Below are 19,335 nucleotides of genomic sequence, written 5' to 3'. Positions count from 1 at the left end.
ATAGACTTTTCTTAGATAGATTACACATTTAAAATCTCACATTATTTGGTAAATGTAATTTTTCATCATCATATGATTTAATTTACAGGTCACTCCTGCCTGTTTCAAAATAATTTGTTATTTTAAAGCTTGAACTAATGAGATTTTGTTTTATAATTTTCCACTTAAAAAAGACTTGAGAACATTTGGGCTAGTTCTCTCTTCTCTTCAGAATATACTTCCTCATTGATTTGAGTGAATGAAACAAACAAAAGACTTGTTTTTATAAGAGATTAGTTGGATTTTTATATTAATAGTAAATAAAAAACATACCTTCTGAGACATAAGCAAAAGGTTTATTCCGAATAGAAAGCATCGTGAACAGGTTGAAAGAAAGAGCCACAAAAGTACCAACTAATAATCTTCCCCTAAAAAGAATGATAACATTCACCTTTAATTTGTTCTTGGTATTATCAGTAGGTAATTTCAATACATAGAGGGACTAAGAGGTGGGAAGGTAAAGTAGTCTGCTTTAATGATTCAGTGTTTCCAGATACAGAACCTGAACTTAGTTTCTAGCCCCATCACCCATGTCCCATCTACTGTTGCTCCATCTTACAAAGGATAAGAAAGGACTTTTAGCATTAACAGTATCTTCCTACAGGTAAACGCTGTTACAAATCTGTATAAATGTTAATGGTATTTGTTTTATGATATGCTGGACAAATCAGACTTTTCGGAATTACACTGATCAGAATAGATAAGGTCCATATAGTTGGCAACTATGCGGTTGAGAAATACAATTGTTTTTACATATATATGATACATACAATTCTCTTTTCATATATATATGAAAATCACGTAGTTGCAATATATATGAAACATATATATACATTTCTTTTTTTTTGGAGACAGGGTCTCACTCTGTTGCCCAGGTTGGTCTTGAACTCCTGGGCTCAAGCGATCCTCCTGCCTTAGCCTCCCAAAGTGCTGGGGTTACAGGTGTGAGCCGCTGAGCCTGGTCCAATTCTCTTTTCTATAGGTGCTATGAAAAGATTTTGAAGGTCAAATTTGAAATTACAGAATACTAGGGGAAGCTGGCTTAGTGCTTCCTAGGTTTGGAAATAATGAGAAGCCTGAAGCCAAGATAGAAAGGCCTTCCTGTGCAGTATAAAAATATTTAGAACTTGGGAACTGTTAAGGGTAAAGAAATGGAGTCTTGGTATTTGGGAATTTTGTTTGTGAAATAAAAGCAAAAACTTATGCTGCCACAGTCTGAACTCTGACATTGGCCAACTGTTTAATAATACATCAATTAATAATTAAGAATCAATAGTAAATTATATATCGAAAATAAAATCTCACGTGTGTATCTCGGGCTGTTCCAAAAAGCGTTCTGCACTAAAATAAATAAAAATGTATTAAATAAGTCCTATAAATTGTAAAGTTAAAAAGCTTTATTAAATATATCATTAACCCACCTTAAAGTTCACAAAATCTTTTAGTAATATAACTATTAACTATTAGCAGTGATGAGGCAAGGAGACTCACAAATTATCCTTTTTAGTTGTTTTCTTTTTTCACAAATTATCCTTAATATGTAATTCAATCTTTCTCTGCCAAGCCGATTTCAATGGGTGTGTAATAAGCATCAAACATGCCTGACTGAATCTCTGTTTCATTCACAACCACTTCTGACTCAATTTAGCAGCATTAAGGAAGTAAAAAAAAGTGAAACAGAAGAAAATGTCTGAAACATAAAAAAACTGTACCATCAAAACTCCAGCCCTGCTCATCTAAATTTTCATACCCTTGAAAGCAAATGTGTCTGACGGGTTTCTTTCATGTTCCCAAAGGTGTCATAGGTGGGATTTAGAGTAATATCATATACAAATGTACCTTTCTTTTAATATAAAGAGAGCTCCCAACTGTGCCAAGACTGTGGAGGCAAATACAGCCAGGACTTCTAATCTTTCGAATCTGAAACCAAAACATTAATTAGATCATCACAATTCTTTCAATTCACAAACCAGTCTCTCTAGAACACATTTACATTCATTTATTTGCTCACTTAATACACATAGGTGCTGTCTACTATGAGCCAAACACTGTTAGAGCAGATTAGGGTTTCTAGAAGAATAACAAACAATGAAAATCACAGATTCCAAAGAGTACCTATTTGTATAATTCCCAGGACCCAGAAGAGAGAGCACCTTCAGCCCATGCCAGAGGCTTTCTCTTCCCAGAAATACTTTAAAATTATTAAAAAAAAAAAAAAAAAAAAAAAAAGACAATTACCAGGACCCACTTATAGTCCTTATTTTTCTAGAAATAATCACAATCATAATAACAACACTTAATTGACCCACTGTGCATTAGACACCAGAGTACTTAACCTATTACCTCATCTAAACCTCCCAACCCCGTTTTAAAATTACTTTATCCACTTTTTTCTTTTTTTTGAAGAGATGGGGGTCTCGCTATGTTGCCCAGGCTGGACCCTGAACTCCCAGGCTCAAGTAATCCTCCCAGCTCAGCCTCCTGAGTAGCTGGGACTACAGGCATGTGCCACCACACTTGGCTCCGTTTTTTTTTTTTCAAACAGATAAGAAATTTAGGACATAAAGAAGAAAAGTAACTGTTTAGAGTCATATAGCTAGCAAGTAGAAGGTTTTCAAACTCAGACACTCTTTGACTCTAGAGTTCATATTTTAACCACTTATTATACTGCCTCTCATTTCTATACATAATTACAGTGACATTATGAGCATATTTTATAATCCCTAGACTATAAGCCAGAGGCCAGGAACTGTTGTTTTAGTTTTCCCTGCAACACATAGTCTAACGGTATTCAATATTTATGGTAAGTATAAATGCTTAAAATTTTTCAAGAAAATAATCATGGAGGCACAGAAAAAATTAAAAAAATTAAGGCTGTACATCACATTGTTATGTGTAAAGGAAAAATGTTGGAATCAACAATATAACTGTTTGTTTATATATTATTAAACAAAAAAGTATTTATTGACATGGAAAAAGGTGAGTGAAAAAAGTAGGTTATAATAGAATACAAATTAAGTGTTTTTTCCAGCTACTGAAAAAATAAAAAAGAACAGGAAAAAACAGTATGCAAATGTACCAACGTTATTTGTGGAATTTGAGAAGCTGATATTAAAATGCATATGGAACTGCAAAACGTGAAGGAAAGCAAAGATAATCTTGAAGAAGAACGAAGCTGGAAGATTTATACTACCAGATATCAACAAGTATTTCAAAGCTGTAATAATTAACATAGTATGGTACTAATCCAAGTACAAATACACCAAATTGTACAGAAAAGAGAATCTAGAAACAGGCCTACACATATATAGTCATCTGATTTGTGAAAAAGGTGGCACATAAAAGCAATAAAGAAGAGCCAGGTGCGGTGGCTCACACATGCAATCCCAGCACTTTGTGAGGCTGAGGCAGTTCAAGATCAGCCTGGCCAACATGGCGAAACCCCGTCTCTACTAAAAATACAAAAAATTAACTGGGCGTGGTGGTGTGCGCCTGTAATCCCAGGTGCCTGGGAGGCTGAGGCATGAGAATTGCTTGAACGTGGAAGATGGAGGTTGGAGTGAGCCGAATTGCGCTACTGCACTCCAGAATATGCCTTTACTCCTGCTTCACACCATACCAAAAAAATCTATTCCAACTGGATTGTAGGATTAAATATGAAAAATTGAACAGTAAGGCTTCTAGGTGATAACAGGGCAAAGTGTCTTTATGACCTGGGGGCATGCCAAGATTTCTTAACAAATACACAAAAGGACCAACCCGAAAAGTTTAATTTAAAACTTTTTTTTTTTTTTTTTGAGACGGAGTCTCACTTTGTCGCCTAGGCTGGAGTGCAATGACGCGATCTCGGCTCACTGCAACCTCCGCTTCCCGGACTCAAGTGATTCTCCTGTCTCGGCCTCCCAAGTAGCTGGGATTACAGGCACCCACCACCATGCGTGGCTAATTTTAGTATTTTTAGTAGAGATGGGGTTTCACCATGTTGGCCAGGCTGGTTTCGAACTCCTGACCTCAAATGATCCGCTCACCTCACCCTCCCAAAGTGCTAGGATTACATGTGTGTGCCACCGCGCCCGGCCTAAAATTTAAAACTTTTATTCATCAGAAGATACCATTAAGAAGAAGGGCAACTAAGAGAAGGAGAAGATACTTATATATAAAGAACTGTTACAGATTAATAAAGAAAAAGGGAAAATGGTTAAAAGATTTTTAACAAGCATTTTAAAAAAGAGGTGATCTGAATGGTTAATCAAAATATGCAAAGGTGCTCAATTAGTTGTAAGGAAAATAACTTAAAACCACAATGAAATACCACTACATACCATAGAATGGCCTTTATAAAAAAGACAGTAACAGCTGGGCATGGTGGCTCCACACCTGTAATTCCAGTTACTTGGGGTGTGGGAGGATCGCTTGAAGCCAGTTCAAGACCAGCCTGGGCAATATGGTGAGACCCCTGACTCCAAAAATATGTTAAAAATCAGCCAGGCATGGTGGGATGTGCCTGTAGTCCTAGCAACTCAGGAGGCTGAGGCAGGAGAGTCACCTGAGCCCAGGTGTTGAAGGCTGCAATGAGTTATGATAATGCCACTGTACTCTAACATGGGCAACAGAGTGAGACCCTGCCTCAAAAAAAAAAAAAAAAATGCTGGGTGCGGTGGTTCATGCCTGTAATCCCAGCACTCAGGGAGGCCAAAGTGGGTGGATTACTTGAGGTCAGGAGTTCAAGACCAGCCTGGACAACATGGTGGAACCCCATTTCTACTAAAAATAAAAAAATAAAAAAAACTAGTCAGGCATGGTGGTGCATGCCTGTAGTCTCAGCTACTCAGGAGGCTGCGGCACAAGAATCACTTAAATCCGGGAGGCGGAGGTTGCAGTGAGTCGAGGTCGCGCCACGGCACTCCAGTCTGGGTGACCAAGTGAGACGCTGCCTTAAAAAAAAGATTAAAAAAAAAAAAAAGACAATACCAACTGTTGGCAAGGACACGAAGCAACTGCAACTCTCAAACACTACCAGTGGGAGTATACATTGGTAAAACTGCTCTGGAAAACGGTTTGGTATTATCTTATCTTTTAATAATGAACATGCAAATCCAAACTAATTCCACTCAAAGATACATACCCAACATAAATGGGTACACATGTGCACTAAAAGATATATACAAGAATGTTCAGAAGTAGTTTTATTTATAATGGCTAAAAAGTGAAAGTCATCTAAATGTCCTTAACAATTAAGCAATTTGTGATATAGTCATATAATGGAATATGATACCAAAGAACAAGAATGAACAAGATAGCACATACTATATTCCATCTACAGGATACTCAGAAACAGGCAAAACTAATATGCAATGTTAGAGGTCACATTACCAGTTACTTCTGGTAGGGTCTGAATGGACATGAAGGGAGGTTTTGGGGGACTTGTGATGTTTTATATCATGATCCAGATAGTGGCTATACAAATGTATTCCTTTCTTAAAATTCATTAAGTTGCAAAAAGATATTACAGAAAACAAGACAGGGTCTCTACTTTCATGAAATTTACTTTTTTTTTTCTTATTTTTTGAGATGGAAGATGGAGTATAGTGGCACCATCTCCGCTCACTGCAGTATCCGCCTCCCCATCTCAAGTGATTCTCCTGCCTCAATCTCATGAGTAGGTGGGACGACAGGCTTGCACCATCACGCCTGGCTAATTTTTGTATTTTTAGTAGAAATAAGGTTTCACCATGTTAGTTAGGCTGGTCTCAAACTCCTAACCTCAGATGATCCTCCCACCTCGGCTTCCCAAAGTGCTGGGATTACAGGCATAAGCCACTGCACCCAGCTATGAAATTTACATTTTAAAGGGTAGAGACAGAAAAACAAATACCTGGTTTGGTAAGTTCTGTACAGAGAATTATAGTAGTCTGATGTGACAAGAGATTAACCAGATGACTATTTTTGATTGGGCTGTTCAGTCACTTAATGGAAATTAGCATTTAGTGATATTAAGATACGAATAACACGATGGAGCCAGCCTTGCAAAGATCAGGTGACGAGCATATCAGGCAGATCTTATACAAAGGCCCTAAAATAGGAATGAGTAGCGTTCAAACAACAGAAAGAAAGTCAGTGTCCTATAGAGGGCATGAGAGGATTAAGTTGAAGAAAAGTAGGCAGGGTCCTGATCATATAAGGGGCTTGTAAATTAGAAAAAGGAGTTAGGATTTTATTCTAAGTATTATGGGAAACAACTGGATGGTTTTAAGGGGACAGTGATAATATGATACAGGTTTAAAAAGAAAAACACTGGCTGCAAATCAAAGTAGCTTGGTCTGGGATGGCAGTAGTGGAGATAGAAATGGGATTGGGGGTTAATTCTGGATGTGTTTGTAGGTTACCTTGACATAATTAATCTGCTAATAGATTAAATGTGGGTGATGAGAGACAGTAATCAACAGAAATTCCCAGAATTTTTTGTTTGAGCAACAAAGTGCTGATGGTATTTGCTGACATGGGAAAAACTACAAAGGAATAGGTTTTTGGGGAAGAAACCAAGAATTTTTTTCCTAAGTTTAAGACACCAATTAGACATCCATGTGAAGCTATCAAGAAGGTAGTCTGAAATTCTAGATAGTTCTCAGGCCTAGAGAACTGGATTTTGAAGTCTCCAGATATATGTGATACTTCAGCTATGTGACTGATTGCAACTATATTTGAGTGTTTAACTTTATTGCTTAACTCCTCCTTTCTTTCCTGTTCACTCTAAGCAAGTGAGCCAAAATGGGAGCTGTCATGTCCTTACATGACCTTGTCTTCTATCCACAGTAACTGATCTATAAAGACTGATGCCTGTTCCAAGCTGGCCCAAGCAACAGTTCTCATGATTTTCTGAACTAGGCAGTATTTATTTTCCAGAAATACTCTAGCTAGCTCTTTATTGCCTACCATAAATATCATTTTAACAGTCATAATTTATTATTTCCTCTCTAGGATGAAGGTGAGAAGGTCTTGCTAGGAGTATCATTCCAGACTGGAGGAGAAAAGTCGTCTGAGAGACTGAACATGACATGCAGAGAAAAGCAGGCCTGGGAGGCAAAAAAAAAAATGACAATGTCCTCAGTGGTCTAGTGCCTGCACCAGTTACTGTCTTCCCATAGTAGTTTGATTATAGAAATTGTAAAAGTCCTCCCATTTTTTCCCCCCAAACTCATTTTTCTTTTTTCTTTTTTTTTTTTTTTTTTTGAGACAGGGTCTGGCTCTGTCACCCAGGCAGGAGTAGTAGAGTCGCACCATCTCAGCTCACTGCAACCTCTGCCTCCCAGGTTCAAGCCATCTTCCCAATTCAGTCTCCTGAGTAGCTGGGAATGCAGGCAAACCCCATCACACCCAGCATATTTTTGTATTTTTGTATTTTTTTGTAGAGACAGGGTCTCGCTCTTTGCTTAGGATGGTGTCAAACTCCTAAGCTCAAGTGATCGACCACCTGGGCCTCCCAAAATGCTGGGACTATAGGCATGAGCCACTGCATCTGACTCCCCAAACTAATTTTTTTGAGACAGAGTCTCACTCCATCGCCCAGGCTGGCGTGCAGTGGCATGATCTTGGCTCACTGCAACCTCTGCCTCCCAGGTTCAAGTGATTCTCTTGCCTCAGCCTCCCAAGCAGCTGGGATTATAGGTGCCTGCCACCACACCCAGCTAATTTTTGTGTGTGTTTTCAGTAGAGATGGCATTTCGCCATGTTGGCCAGCCTGGTCTCAAACTCCTGACCTCAGGTGATCCACCCACCTTGGCCTCCCGAAGTCCTGGGATTACAGGCATGAGTCACCGCGCCAGGCCCCAAACTAAGTTAGATTTCTGTAACTTGCAGTGACAGATTTCCTTATATGGATATATCTACACCTTACAACTGATCATCATAGTGATAATGCAACTCTATCAAATTTCAGTGACACAGGCTGGACCTGGCACTTTGAGGCCAGGAGCTGGACACCAGCTTGGCCAACATGGCGAAACTCCATCTCTACTAACAATATAAAAATTAGCTGAGTGTGGTGGTGCACACCTGTAATACCAGATACCCCGGAGGTTGAGGCATGAGAATCGCTGGAATCTGGTGGGTGGAGGTTGCAATGAGCCAAGATCACACCACTGCACTTCGGCCTGGGCAACACAGCAAAACTGTCAAAAAAAAAAAAAAAAGGCCAAGTGTGAAGGATCACACCTGTAATCCCCCAGCACTCTGGGAGGCAGAGGTGGGTGGATCATCTGAGGTCAGGAGTTCAAGACCAGCCTGGCCAACATGGTGAAACTCCATCTCTACTAAAAATACAAAAAAAAAAAAAAAATTAGCCAGGTGTGGTGGCACACACCTGTAATCCCAGCTACTCGGGAGGCTGAGGCAGAAGAATCGCCTGAACCTGGAAGGCAGAGCCTGCAGTGAGCCCAGATCACGCCACTGCACTCCAGCCTAGGTGACAGAGTGAGACTCTGTCTCAAAAAATAAATAAAATTAAAAATAATAAATATTTTTTAAAAATTCATTTTGATTTATGACTTATAAAAATCCTTATTTTGCATTAAAATTTTATATTTACTTCTTCCCATTGTTTAATAAAACCTAATTTTGTTCAAAAGAATATAGTCCCAATGAATGGTATGGTGGAAAAGAAGAGTAAGTTTGGTCCAAAAGTTTCTTCACTAAAGTAAAATTCCTTGGTTGATATGCCTCTTCAGATAAAAATAATAATAATAAAGTAAAATTCTTTCAAGTTGTTTCCTAGAATCTAAAAGGAACTCATGTTTAAATACATTTTTAAACCTTTAATATAAAAGATTATTTCCTTTCAACTTTCAGTATTTTTTTTTTTTTTTTTTTGAGACAGGGTCTTACTCTTGCCACCTGTAATGCAGTGATGAAATTATAGCTCACTGCAGCCTCAAACTCCTGGGCTTAAGCAATCCTCCCACATCAGCCTCCCAAGCAGCTGGGACCACAGGTATATACCACCATGTACAATAATTTAAAAAAATTTTTTGTAGCGACAGGTCTCACTATGTTGCTCAGGCTGGCTTCTAACTCAAACAATCCTCCTGCCTCAGCCTACCAAAGTGCTAGGATTACAGGTGTGAGCCACCGCACCTGGCCTCAGTAATTTTTAAAATTATGGAAACAAATCTCAAATTATTTGTTGACCCATTGCTATCACAAATCCAGTTTCAGATGAAAATCCATCTTTACCACTGCCTAGTATTAAACTATGTCACATTTATTTAACATCTAGAAGATACACTAACATAAAAATCCTTTGTACTTGCTCTAGCTAAAATAAATTCCCAAAATATTAAAGAACTTAATGTGAACTTTAAATATTTGCTTTATAAAATGTAAAAAACCTAATGTGAACATTTCATTTTAATATGATTTATACCTTAAATGTTTGTTTCTTGGAAGATGCTTTTCTATCTATTTCCTTTTGTTTTTTTTGAGACGGAGTTTTGCTCTGTCGTCCAGGCTGGAGTGCAATGGCATGATCTTGGCTCACTGCAACCTCCGCCTCCTGGGTTCAAGCGATTCTCCTGTCTCAGCCTCTCAAGTAGCTGGAAGTACAGGTGCACGCCACCACACCCGGATGAATTTTGTATTTTTAGTAGAGATAGGGGTTTGCCATGTTGGCCAGGCTGGTCTCGAACTCCTGACCTTAGGTGATCTGCGTGCCTCAGCCTCCCAAAGTGCTGGGATTACAGGTATAAGCCACTGTGCCCAGCCTATCTATTTTCACTATCTGATCATCATTTCACTAAGTACGCAGCATTTATTTTCCAGGAATACTCTAGCTAGCTCTTTATTGTCTACTATAAATAATATTTTAGTAGTCATAAGTTAGCAAAAAATAAAATAATTTGAACTTACCCAAATGAATAGACAGGGCTAGGTTTCCTCATTGTTACCCAGTAACTTATTAAACATGTCATTAAACTAAGTAAAAACAAAAATAAATTTAGTGTTAGAACTAGAAGAGAACATGTGAAGAGAAATTAAGTTTTCAGAATTCCTAAGTGGTTGAAAGTTATCCATGTTTGCACAGACTAAATTAATAATAAATTACTCTAATAATTTATTAAGATAATTAATTCTAGTAGTTTACCATCTAATCATAGTGAGCATCTGAACGTGTGGTATACTTGTAAGATTTTAACATGTGAAGGAACAGAATAAAGTTATAATACATCAAGTCAGTTAAGTAGAACCTAACCTCGTACTTCTACTACACAATGTTATCCACCCTAAATGGTTTCTGTAACTGAAAATGCTAAAAAATGACACATACAATTTTAACTTTGATACGCTTCATCTTTGTTAAAAGTTAAACTAAATATTAATAATACCTTGACAACATTTTGACTGAGATAAAACTATGTTCATTTTCCAAGTGTAGTAGAGATTCCCTCTAAAACAAGTTACTACAATATGAAATTGAGGTAACAACTATCTGTGTTAGACCCAATTAAATATGTTAGTTACCTGATTAATAAAAGGCATTCTTTTTTTTTTTTTTTTTTTTTTTGAGACAGAGTCTTGCTCTGTTTCCCAGGCTGGAGTGCAGTAGTGCCATCTCGGCTTACTGAAACCTCTTCCTTCCGGGTTCAAGTGATTGTCCTGCCTCCGCCTCCCAAGTAGCTGTGATTACAGGTGTGAACGACCATGCCCAGCTAATTTTTGTATTTTTTTTTAGTAGAGATGAGGTTTCACCATGTTGGCCAGGCTGGTCTCGAACTCCTGGCCTCAAATGATCCACCCACCTTGGCCACCCAAAGTGCTAGGATTACAGGCGTGAGCCACCGTGCCTGGCTGAAAAGCCATCCTTATAATATACTCCTATCTCATGGATCTTGAAGACATCAAAGTATTTTGTAATCCCTAAATGGAAATATGAAAGGCTCCATGAAGCAGGGAGCCAAGAGTCTCTCTCCCTAGCTCACAATTCTCAATTCTCAGTTATTAACTATCCTTCATTTTTTTTCTCCATCTATAAACTTACAGCAGGAACTGGTATATGTTCTTTTTTTTAGATGGAGTCTCACTCTATTGCCCAGGCTGGAGTGCAATGGTGCGATCTCGGCTCACTGCAATCTCCGCCTCCTGGGTTGAAGTGATTCTCCTGCCTCAGCCTCCTGAGTAGCTGGGATTACAGGCATGCACCACCATGCCCGACTAACTTTTGTATTTTTAGTAGAGATGAGGTTTCACCATGTTGGCCAGGCTGGTCTTGAACTCCTGACCTTGTAATCCACCCACCTTGGCCTCCCAAAGTGCTGGGATTACAGGTGTGAGGCACCGCGCCTGGCTGGGAACTGGTATGTTCTTAACATGACCCTACTCCCTGGCCACAGCTGACTCATCCACAGACAGACACCTGATGCATGTAACCTAAGCTGGGTCAAAATGCTGCTCTGGATTTGGAAGTAGGATTTGGAACTGGAACCAAAGCATTCCAGGCTTAATTTGGCTGCTTTATTGAATGATGGAAATGCAAATCTGAAAATTTGGAGCAGTATTTATATTTCTATCCCCGGATTTGGGAGTAGGGAATGCTGGCCTACAGGAAGAAAATAGCTCAACAATGTCCACACACAGGGAACAGAGATGACAGATAAGGAGAAGTTTGATTCTTACAATGGAGCCCAGCTAAACCTCTGCCCTCAGATTCCATTAACACCCCTGAATCTGTAGAATTAAGTATCCTACACCTTTGCTCCTCCAGTATAGCTCCAGTAGAAGTCTGATGGCTGCAATCAAAAGAGCCCTAGCTAACTCTTTGAGAGTACTTCACACTCATGACAGGGTTCATATAGTGTGCTAACCTCACTTCCAATTCATGTAAGTAGCAAGAATATGGTATTTACATTGAAGTTAAGCAAATAATCTAGGTTGGTTTTGAATGGATGGATGATTTTTGAAATTGCATTGGATAAAGGCAGCCAAATGAGTTTCTGCAGTCAGAAATATACAATTAGGCTCGGCATGGTGGCGCATGCCTGTAATCCTAGCACTCTGGGAGGTCAGGGCAGGTGGATCATTTGACAGCCCAGGAGTACAAGACCAGCCTAGGCAACATGTCATGCCCTGTCACCACAAAAATATGCAAAAATTAGCCAGGTGTGGTGGTGAGTACCTGTAGTCCCAGCTACCCCAGAGGCTGAGGTAGGAGGATCGCCTGAGTCCAGGAGATTGCAGCTGCAGTGAGCCATGACTATGTCACTGTACTCAGCCTGGGTGACAGAGCAATACCCTGTCTCAAAAAAAAAAAAAAAAAGAAAAGAAAAGAAAAACGAAATATACAATTGAAGCTTCAATCATTAATTTATTTATTTATGTTTTTTTTTTTTGAGACGGAGTCTCACTCTGTCGCCCAAGTTGGAGTGCAGTGGCACAATCCTGGCTCCTGCAACCTCTACCTCCCAAGCTCAAGCGATTCTCCCACCTCAGCTTCCCGAGTAGCTGGGATTATAAGAGTGAGCCACCATGCCCACCTCATTTTCTGGTATTTTAGTAGAGATGGGTTTTTACCATGTTGCCCAGGGTGGTTTCCAACTCCTGAGCTCAGGGAATCCGCCAGCGTCGGCCTCCCAAAGTGCTGGGATTACAGGCGTGAGCCACCTCGCCTGGCCAAAGCTTCAATTATTAATTGTAAAATTTTTCTTTGTAAATAATACTCTATAGATGATATTTGTTACTAATAAGAAATTTGAAAAATTCAGTGTCTAAACATTAACTTGAAAATTTTACCCTTAAAAGTGGATAAAAATCTCTGAAACTTTTTCTACAGTTCATCACTTTTAAGAAGCACATATTTTTTCACATCTTAATACTCCTCAAATCAGGGTTAGTCTTACAACTTACAGTACATCACAGTTGAATTAGCAGCATTTTTCTTGGGGACACATAAAATAAGTATTTGTCTTAAAACTCTTAACATCTAATGTTTGATGAAATATGGTACACTAATTGAACTTACTTCCCATTACTACATAAATCTAAAAATCAGCACCCATTTATTAACAAATCATTCAATATGTTTGATTTTATTTATATGCATAAATTATTTTAATTTCCATAGTTTAATAACACCACTTTGGTATTAATGTTCTCCATTAAAATATATTTCTACACCTCTTTGTAAAACAGTAGCATTTATTAACAACAGTCTAAAATCAGATAACCACTTTCTTCTGTGTTTGGATGTTAATGAAGCTCTAAATGAATGTAAATCACACCTTTCATCTGAAACAATATATATCGATAGCTAATTCACATGGCAGATTATGAGCCTCTAAAGAAAGAAACTTCTTCAAATTAAATGAAAAGATTTTCCTTATGAACCTTAAGACATTAGGGAAACAACATTACTTTAGTTTTAAAATTTTACTATTTTTGGCCGGGCGCGGTGGCTCAAGCCTGTAATCCCAGCACTTTGGGAGGCCGAGACGGGCGGATCACGAGGTCAGGAGATCGAGACCATCCTGGCTAACACGGTGAAACCCCGTCTCTACTAAAAAATACAAAAATCTAGCCGGGCGAGGTGGCGGGCGCCTGTAGTCCCAGCTGCTCGGGAGGCTGAGGCAGGAGAATGGCGTAAACCTGGGAGGTGGAGCTTGCAGTGAGCTGAGATCCGGCCACTGCAGTCCAGCCTGGGCAACAGAGCAAGACTCTGTCTCAAAAAAAAAAAAAAAAAAAAAATTTTACTATTTTTATTACCATTAGTTTATTATTATCAAATATGGTTGGGAACATTAATAATTATTCCCCAAAGTAACTTTTTTAAAGTGTATGAATGGGCTGAGTGTGGTGGTTCACACCTGTAATCCCAGCACTTCTGGAGGCTGAGGCGGGAGGACCACCTGAGGTCAGGAGTTCAAGACCAGCCTGGCCAACATGGTGAAACCCCATCTCTACTAAAAATACAAAAATTAGCCGGCCATGGTGGTGGGCACCTGTAACCCCAGCTACTCGGAAGGCTAAGACAGGAGAATCGCTTGAGCCCAGGAGGCGGAGGATGCATGCAGTGAGCCAAGATCGTGCCACTGCACTCCAGCCTGGGTGACAGGTGAGACCCTGTCTCAAAAATAAATAAAATAAAATCCTTTTTTTTTTTTGAGACAGGTATCAGTCTGTCACCAAGACCCAAGACTGGAGTACAATGGTGCAATCATAGCTCACTGCAGCCTTAACCTTTTGGGCTCAAGTGATCCTAATGCCTACTATTCAGTAAGTAGCTGGGATTACAGATGTGTACCACCACACTTGGCTAATTTTTAAAATTTTTTGTAGAGACGAGGTTTCACTGTATTGCCCAGGCTGATCTTGAACTCCTGGGCTCAAGCGGTCCTTTCACCTTGGCTTCTCAAAGTACTGGGATTACAGGCATGAGCCACTGTGCCTGGTCTATAGGGTATCTCTCTGTCACTGAGGCTGGAGTACAGTGCTAAGATCATAGCTCTCTGCAGCCTCAAACTCCTGGGCTCAAATGTCCTCTTGCCTCAGCCTCCCAAAGCACTGGGATTACAGGCACGAGACACCACTCTTGGCTGTAACATACTTAATCTGCTTTTATTTATTTTTAAATTGGCATTTTATTTATATAATTAAAATTCAAAATTTACAAAAGAGATATATAGTGGGAAGATTTTAAATTACGTCTCCCTGCCAGAGTCTTCCTCCTTAAAGACACCTATTACTATCAGTTTCTTGTTTATCCTTCCTATGTATATTTACACAAATATAAGCAAATGACTGTAGTGTGTGGATGTGTAAACATGTGTGTATTCTTACTTTTTCCCCCTTTTTAATGCAAATTGCAGCATACTATATACACTGTTGTATATCTTGCTTTTTCCCCTCATTAGGACCTCTAAACCATAAAATGCTTTGGCTTTGTTGTTTAAGGCTACATAATATTTAATTACATAGATAAGTGGGTTCCCTATACCCAGCAGGATCGGTTTCATCTGTTGCTAGAAATGCAAATTCTTGGGTCCTACCCAAGGCCTTCTGAATAAGTAACTCTGGAAATGGAGCAACATGTATTTTAACAAGACCTTCCAAGTAATTCTGATGTATGGTCAAGTTTGAGAATTCTATGATATATATGTACCAAAATACAGGGTATACATGCCCCATAATTTATTTCATCATTCACATACTGATTGTTTCCAATCTTTTGTACTGAATAACCTCATATGCAACTCATTTTTGATCACAGGAATGTATCTGTAGCATAAATTACTAGAAAAGGAACTGCTATGTTTAAGGTTATGGGCATTTCTTTTTTTTTTTTTTTTGAGACAGAGTCTCGCTCTGTCCCCCTGGCTAGAGTGCAGTGGCGCGATCTCGGCTCACTGTAAGCTCCACCTCCCGGGTTCACGCCATTCTCCTGCCTCAGCCTCCTGAGTAGCTGGGACTACAGGTGCCCGCCACCGCGCCCAGCTAATTTTTTGTATTTTTAGTATAGATGGCGTTTCACCGTGGTCTCGATCTCCTGACCTTGTGATCCGCCCACCTCGGCCTCCCAAAGTGCTGGGATTACAGGTGTGAGCCACCGCGCCCGGCCAGTTATGCGCATTTCTAAATTTAATTGATATTGCCAAACTGCCCTCGAGATGCTGCACCAATTTATATTCCCACGAGCAATGTATAAAAGTGCCTGTTTCCAGCCAGGACAAGTAGTTCACGCTTGTGATCCCAACACTTTGGGAGGGAAAGGCAGGAGGATCACTTGAGCCCAGAAATTTGAGACCTGCCTGGGCAACATAGGAAGACCTCATTTCTACAAAATATCAAAAAATTGGCAAATGTGGTGGCACAAGCTTGTGGTACCACTCACTCAGGAGGCTGAGTTGCATCATTTGAGCTCAGGAGGTAAAGACTGAGGCTGCAGTGAGCCGAAGTCAACCCACTGCACTCCAGCCTGAGCAAAAAGAATGCCTGTTTAGCCAAAACAACCTTGAAAAAGAACAAAGCTGGAATATTCATACTTCCCAATTTCAAAACCTACTACAGAGCTGCAATAATCAAGACTGATGGTACTGGCATAAAAGGACAGACATACAGATCAATGGGACAGACCTGAAAATCCAAAAATAAACATTCAAACATTCACATTTACAGTGAACTGGTGTTTTTTGTTGTTGTTGTTGTTTTGATTTTTGAGATGGGGTCTCGCTCTGTTGTCCAGGCTGGAGTGCAGTGCCGCGATCTCAGCTCACTGCAACCTCTGCCTCCCAGGTTCAAGCAATTCTCCTGCCTCAGCCTCCCAAGCAGATGGGACTACAGATGCCCACCACCATGCCCAGCTAATTTTTGTATTTTTAGTAGAGACAGGGTTTCACCATATTGACCAGGCTGGTCTCGAACTCCTGACTTTGTGATCTGCCCTCCTCAGCTTCCCAAAGTGCTGGGATTACAGGCATGAGCCACTGCGCCCAGCCGAATAAAGCCATCTTTTTAAAAACAAAAGAGCACGTGTTTCCCTAACACACTCAATAACACAGCTATACTCAAATCTTTTAATCTTTCCCAACGTGACAGGCAAAACAGCATCTCGGAGTAATTTTAATTTGCATTTCTCTTACTGTTAGTGAAGATGAGCAACTTTTCATAAGTGTCATTTATAGTTCCTGTTCTGTAAACTCTCGTATGTATTATAAATTTTTTTTCTTACTTTTCTTTTATTGGGCCTTCGTCTTATTAAATTGTAGGGCCCTTCAAATATTAGCAAAATTAGTCCTTTGAGGTATGAATTGCAAGTATCTTCTCAGGTTACTCTCTGTTTAAGGTGACATTTGCTACCTAGAGTTTTTAACTTTAATATAATCAAATTTATAAATGTTTTGTTTTTTTGTTTTTTCAGACTGAGTTTTGCTCTTGTTGCCTAGGCTGGAGTGTGGTGGCACAATCTCGGCTCACTGTAACCTCCGCTTCCTGGGTCCAAGCAATTCTTATGCCTCACCCTCCCAAGTAGCTGGGACTACAGGCACAAGCCACCATGCCTGGCTAATTTTGTATTTTTAGTAGAGATGGGGTTTCACTACGTTGGCCAGGCTGGTCGTAAACTCCTGATCTCAAGTGATCCACCTGCCTTGGCCTCCCAAAGTGCTGGAATTGCAGGTGTGAGCCACCCCACCCAGCCTCTAATTACTGTTATGTCTCTAATTATTGTTGTTTGTGTGTTTGTTCTATGTTGATAATTTTACTTATTTAGATTACTTTCCTTTAAGCAAAGAAAACTTCTTCATAATCTACTTTTTCTCTCCATAGACTTGCCTGTTCTGGACATTTCATATAAATGAAATCATACAATATGTGGTCCTTTATGACTGTCTTCATAGTATAATGTTTTTATTGTTTTCTTATACGATATCAGTAGCTGCTGTTTTTATTGCTGAATTGTATGGCTATACCACATTTCTACCAAATTCCTTATTGGCTCCAAAACATTAAGATTTCCTAAAAACTTACCTAAAAAGATCAAAAATGGTCAGGTAAGTATAGGCAGTTAAAGCTGCAAAACAACCAAAAAAATGATTAAAATATTACTGACCCCTCTAAAAAAATACAGCAAGTCACCCAAATTATTTCTACCAGGGGTATCCATCACCAAAAAAACTTTTGAGTCACTGGCCAACCTGATATATTGCCAGTTATCTAGTAAATTTGATCAATACATGTAGCCAAAGTTGGTTGGTAGAAAAGCTTACCTCCCAACCTGATTTCTCCATTAGGAAAAATGAAGTAATGAATGTTAAAAAGCCCTGTGACCATTTTTCTGCCTGCTTCTGTAATCTCAGCACTATTTCAAATGTATTGTTTGAACAATAGAACAAAGGAACAATGCATTAAAAAACATAAAAAGTTAAGATACAAGAAAAAATTACAGAATTCCCTTTTTAAAGAAAAGCCAACAAACCTCAAAATCTAACTTATAAACTGTATAAACTAAAGTTTTAATCTATTACATTAAAAACAAATCTCCAGCTGGGAGCGGTGGCTCACACCTCTAATCCCAGCACTTTGGGACGCCGAGGTGGGCAGATCATGAGGTCAGGAGATTGAAACCATCCTGGCCAACATGGTGAAACCCCATCTCTACTAAAACTACAAAAATGAGCTGGGCCTGGTGGTGCGTGCCTGTAATCCCAGCTACTTGGGAGGCTGAGGCAGGAGAATCGCTTGAACCAGGGAGTCGGAGGATGCAGTGAGCCAAGATTACAGCACTGCATTCCAGCCTGGCAACAGAGTGAGACTCCATCTCAAAAAAAAAAAAACCAAAAAAACAAAAAAAAAAACAAAAACAAATCTCCAAATAGATTTAATGATTTTTTTTTTTTTAAATAACAGCTTATTTAAAATGAAAATGGCCAGGCATTGTGGCTTACACCTGTAATCCCAGCACTTTGGGAGGCCGAGGTGGGTAGATCGTTTGAGCTCAGGAGTTTGAGACCAGCCTGGGCAACATGGTGAGACCCCATTGCTACTTTAAAATATATTTTAAAAGGAAAAAACTTTAAAAAAAGAAAAGATACAATGTTAACAAATGAACAAAATTTTATAGCTTACAAGGAAGTTTTAAATATATTCCCTTATTTAAATCATTTGAGTTAAATACATTTCAGAATATATTCTATATAAGATATACCTTTATTTCCAATGAGAAAAACAAAAGTGAAAATAACAACTCCATAAAAATACAAAGGTGACATACCTATACTATTAGTAGAACTGCACCACATAAGCAGGAAGCCAGTACATATCAAGTTTATTACACCAAAGAGCAGTATCTTCCAGGACTGTGAAAATAAAAATCACTCTTATGTGTACACAAGTGATAAATTTCACAAGGTCTGCTCAAGTTGCTATAATTTATACTCTGATATTCAAAGGAATAAACATAACTTCCTTCAAAAAGTCTGTGTCACACATCTACCAAAAGTGTCATCAGCTAAGTTATAGTATACAAATTTAGGCCGGGCGCGGTGGCTCAAGCCTGTAATCCCAGCACTTTGGGAGGCCGAGACGGGCGGATCACGAGGTCAGGAGATCGAGACCATCCTGGCTAACACGGTGAAACCCCGTCTCTACTAAAAATACAAAAAACTAGCCGGGCGAGGTGGCGGGCGCCTGTAGTCCCAGCTACTTGGGAGGCTGAGGCAGGAGAATGGCGCAAACCCGGGAGGCGGAGCTTGCAGTGAGCTGAGATCCGGCCACTGCACTCCAGCCCGGGCGACAGAGCGAGACTCCGTCTCAAAAAAA

At 39.4% G+C, this 19,335-nt stretch overlaps 1 protein-coding gene across 4 annotated transcripts in view; it reads right to left on the bottom strand.

Annotated features, from left to right (window-relative positions):
* LOC105479689 (solute carrier family 30 member 6) overlaps positions 1-19,335 on the bottom strand; it is a 55,518-nt gene that overhangs the window by 25,954 nt on the left and 10,229 nt on the right. For 2 of the 4 annotated variants that reach the window (XM_011737807.3, XM_011737809.3), the window contains exons 3-8: positions 18,788-18,872; positions 17,545-17,587; positions 9,940-10,005; positions 1,879-1,959; positions 1,345-1,380; positions 313-407 (exon numbers count right to left, since the gene is read on the bottom strand). In XM_011737807.3, coding sequence (XP_011736109.1) covers positions 313-407; positions 1,345-1,380; positions 1,879-1,959; positions 9,940-10,005; positions 17,545-17,587; positions 18,788-18,872 — 406 coding nt within the window. Of the gene's footprint in view, positions 1-312; positions 408-1,344; positions 1,381-1,878; positions 1,960-9,939; positions 10,006-17,544; positions 17,588-18,787; positions 18,873-19,335 lie in introns of those variants that run through there. The other 2 variants (XM_011737808.3, XM_071076474.1) reach the window with 2 other exon arrangements.

This window comes from Macaca nemestrina, chromosome 13 (assembly GCF_043159975.1).
Source record: "Macaca nemestrina isolate mMacNem1 chromosome 13, mMacNem.hap1, whole genome shotgun sequence".
Classification (NCBI taxonomy): domain Eukaryota; kingdom Metazoa; phylum Chordata; class Mammalia; order Primates; family Cercopithecidae; genus Macaca; species Macaca nemestrina.
This window is presented reverse-complemented; position numbering and strand designations above follow the sequence as displayed.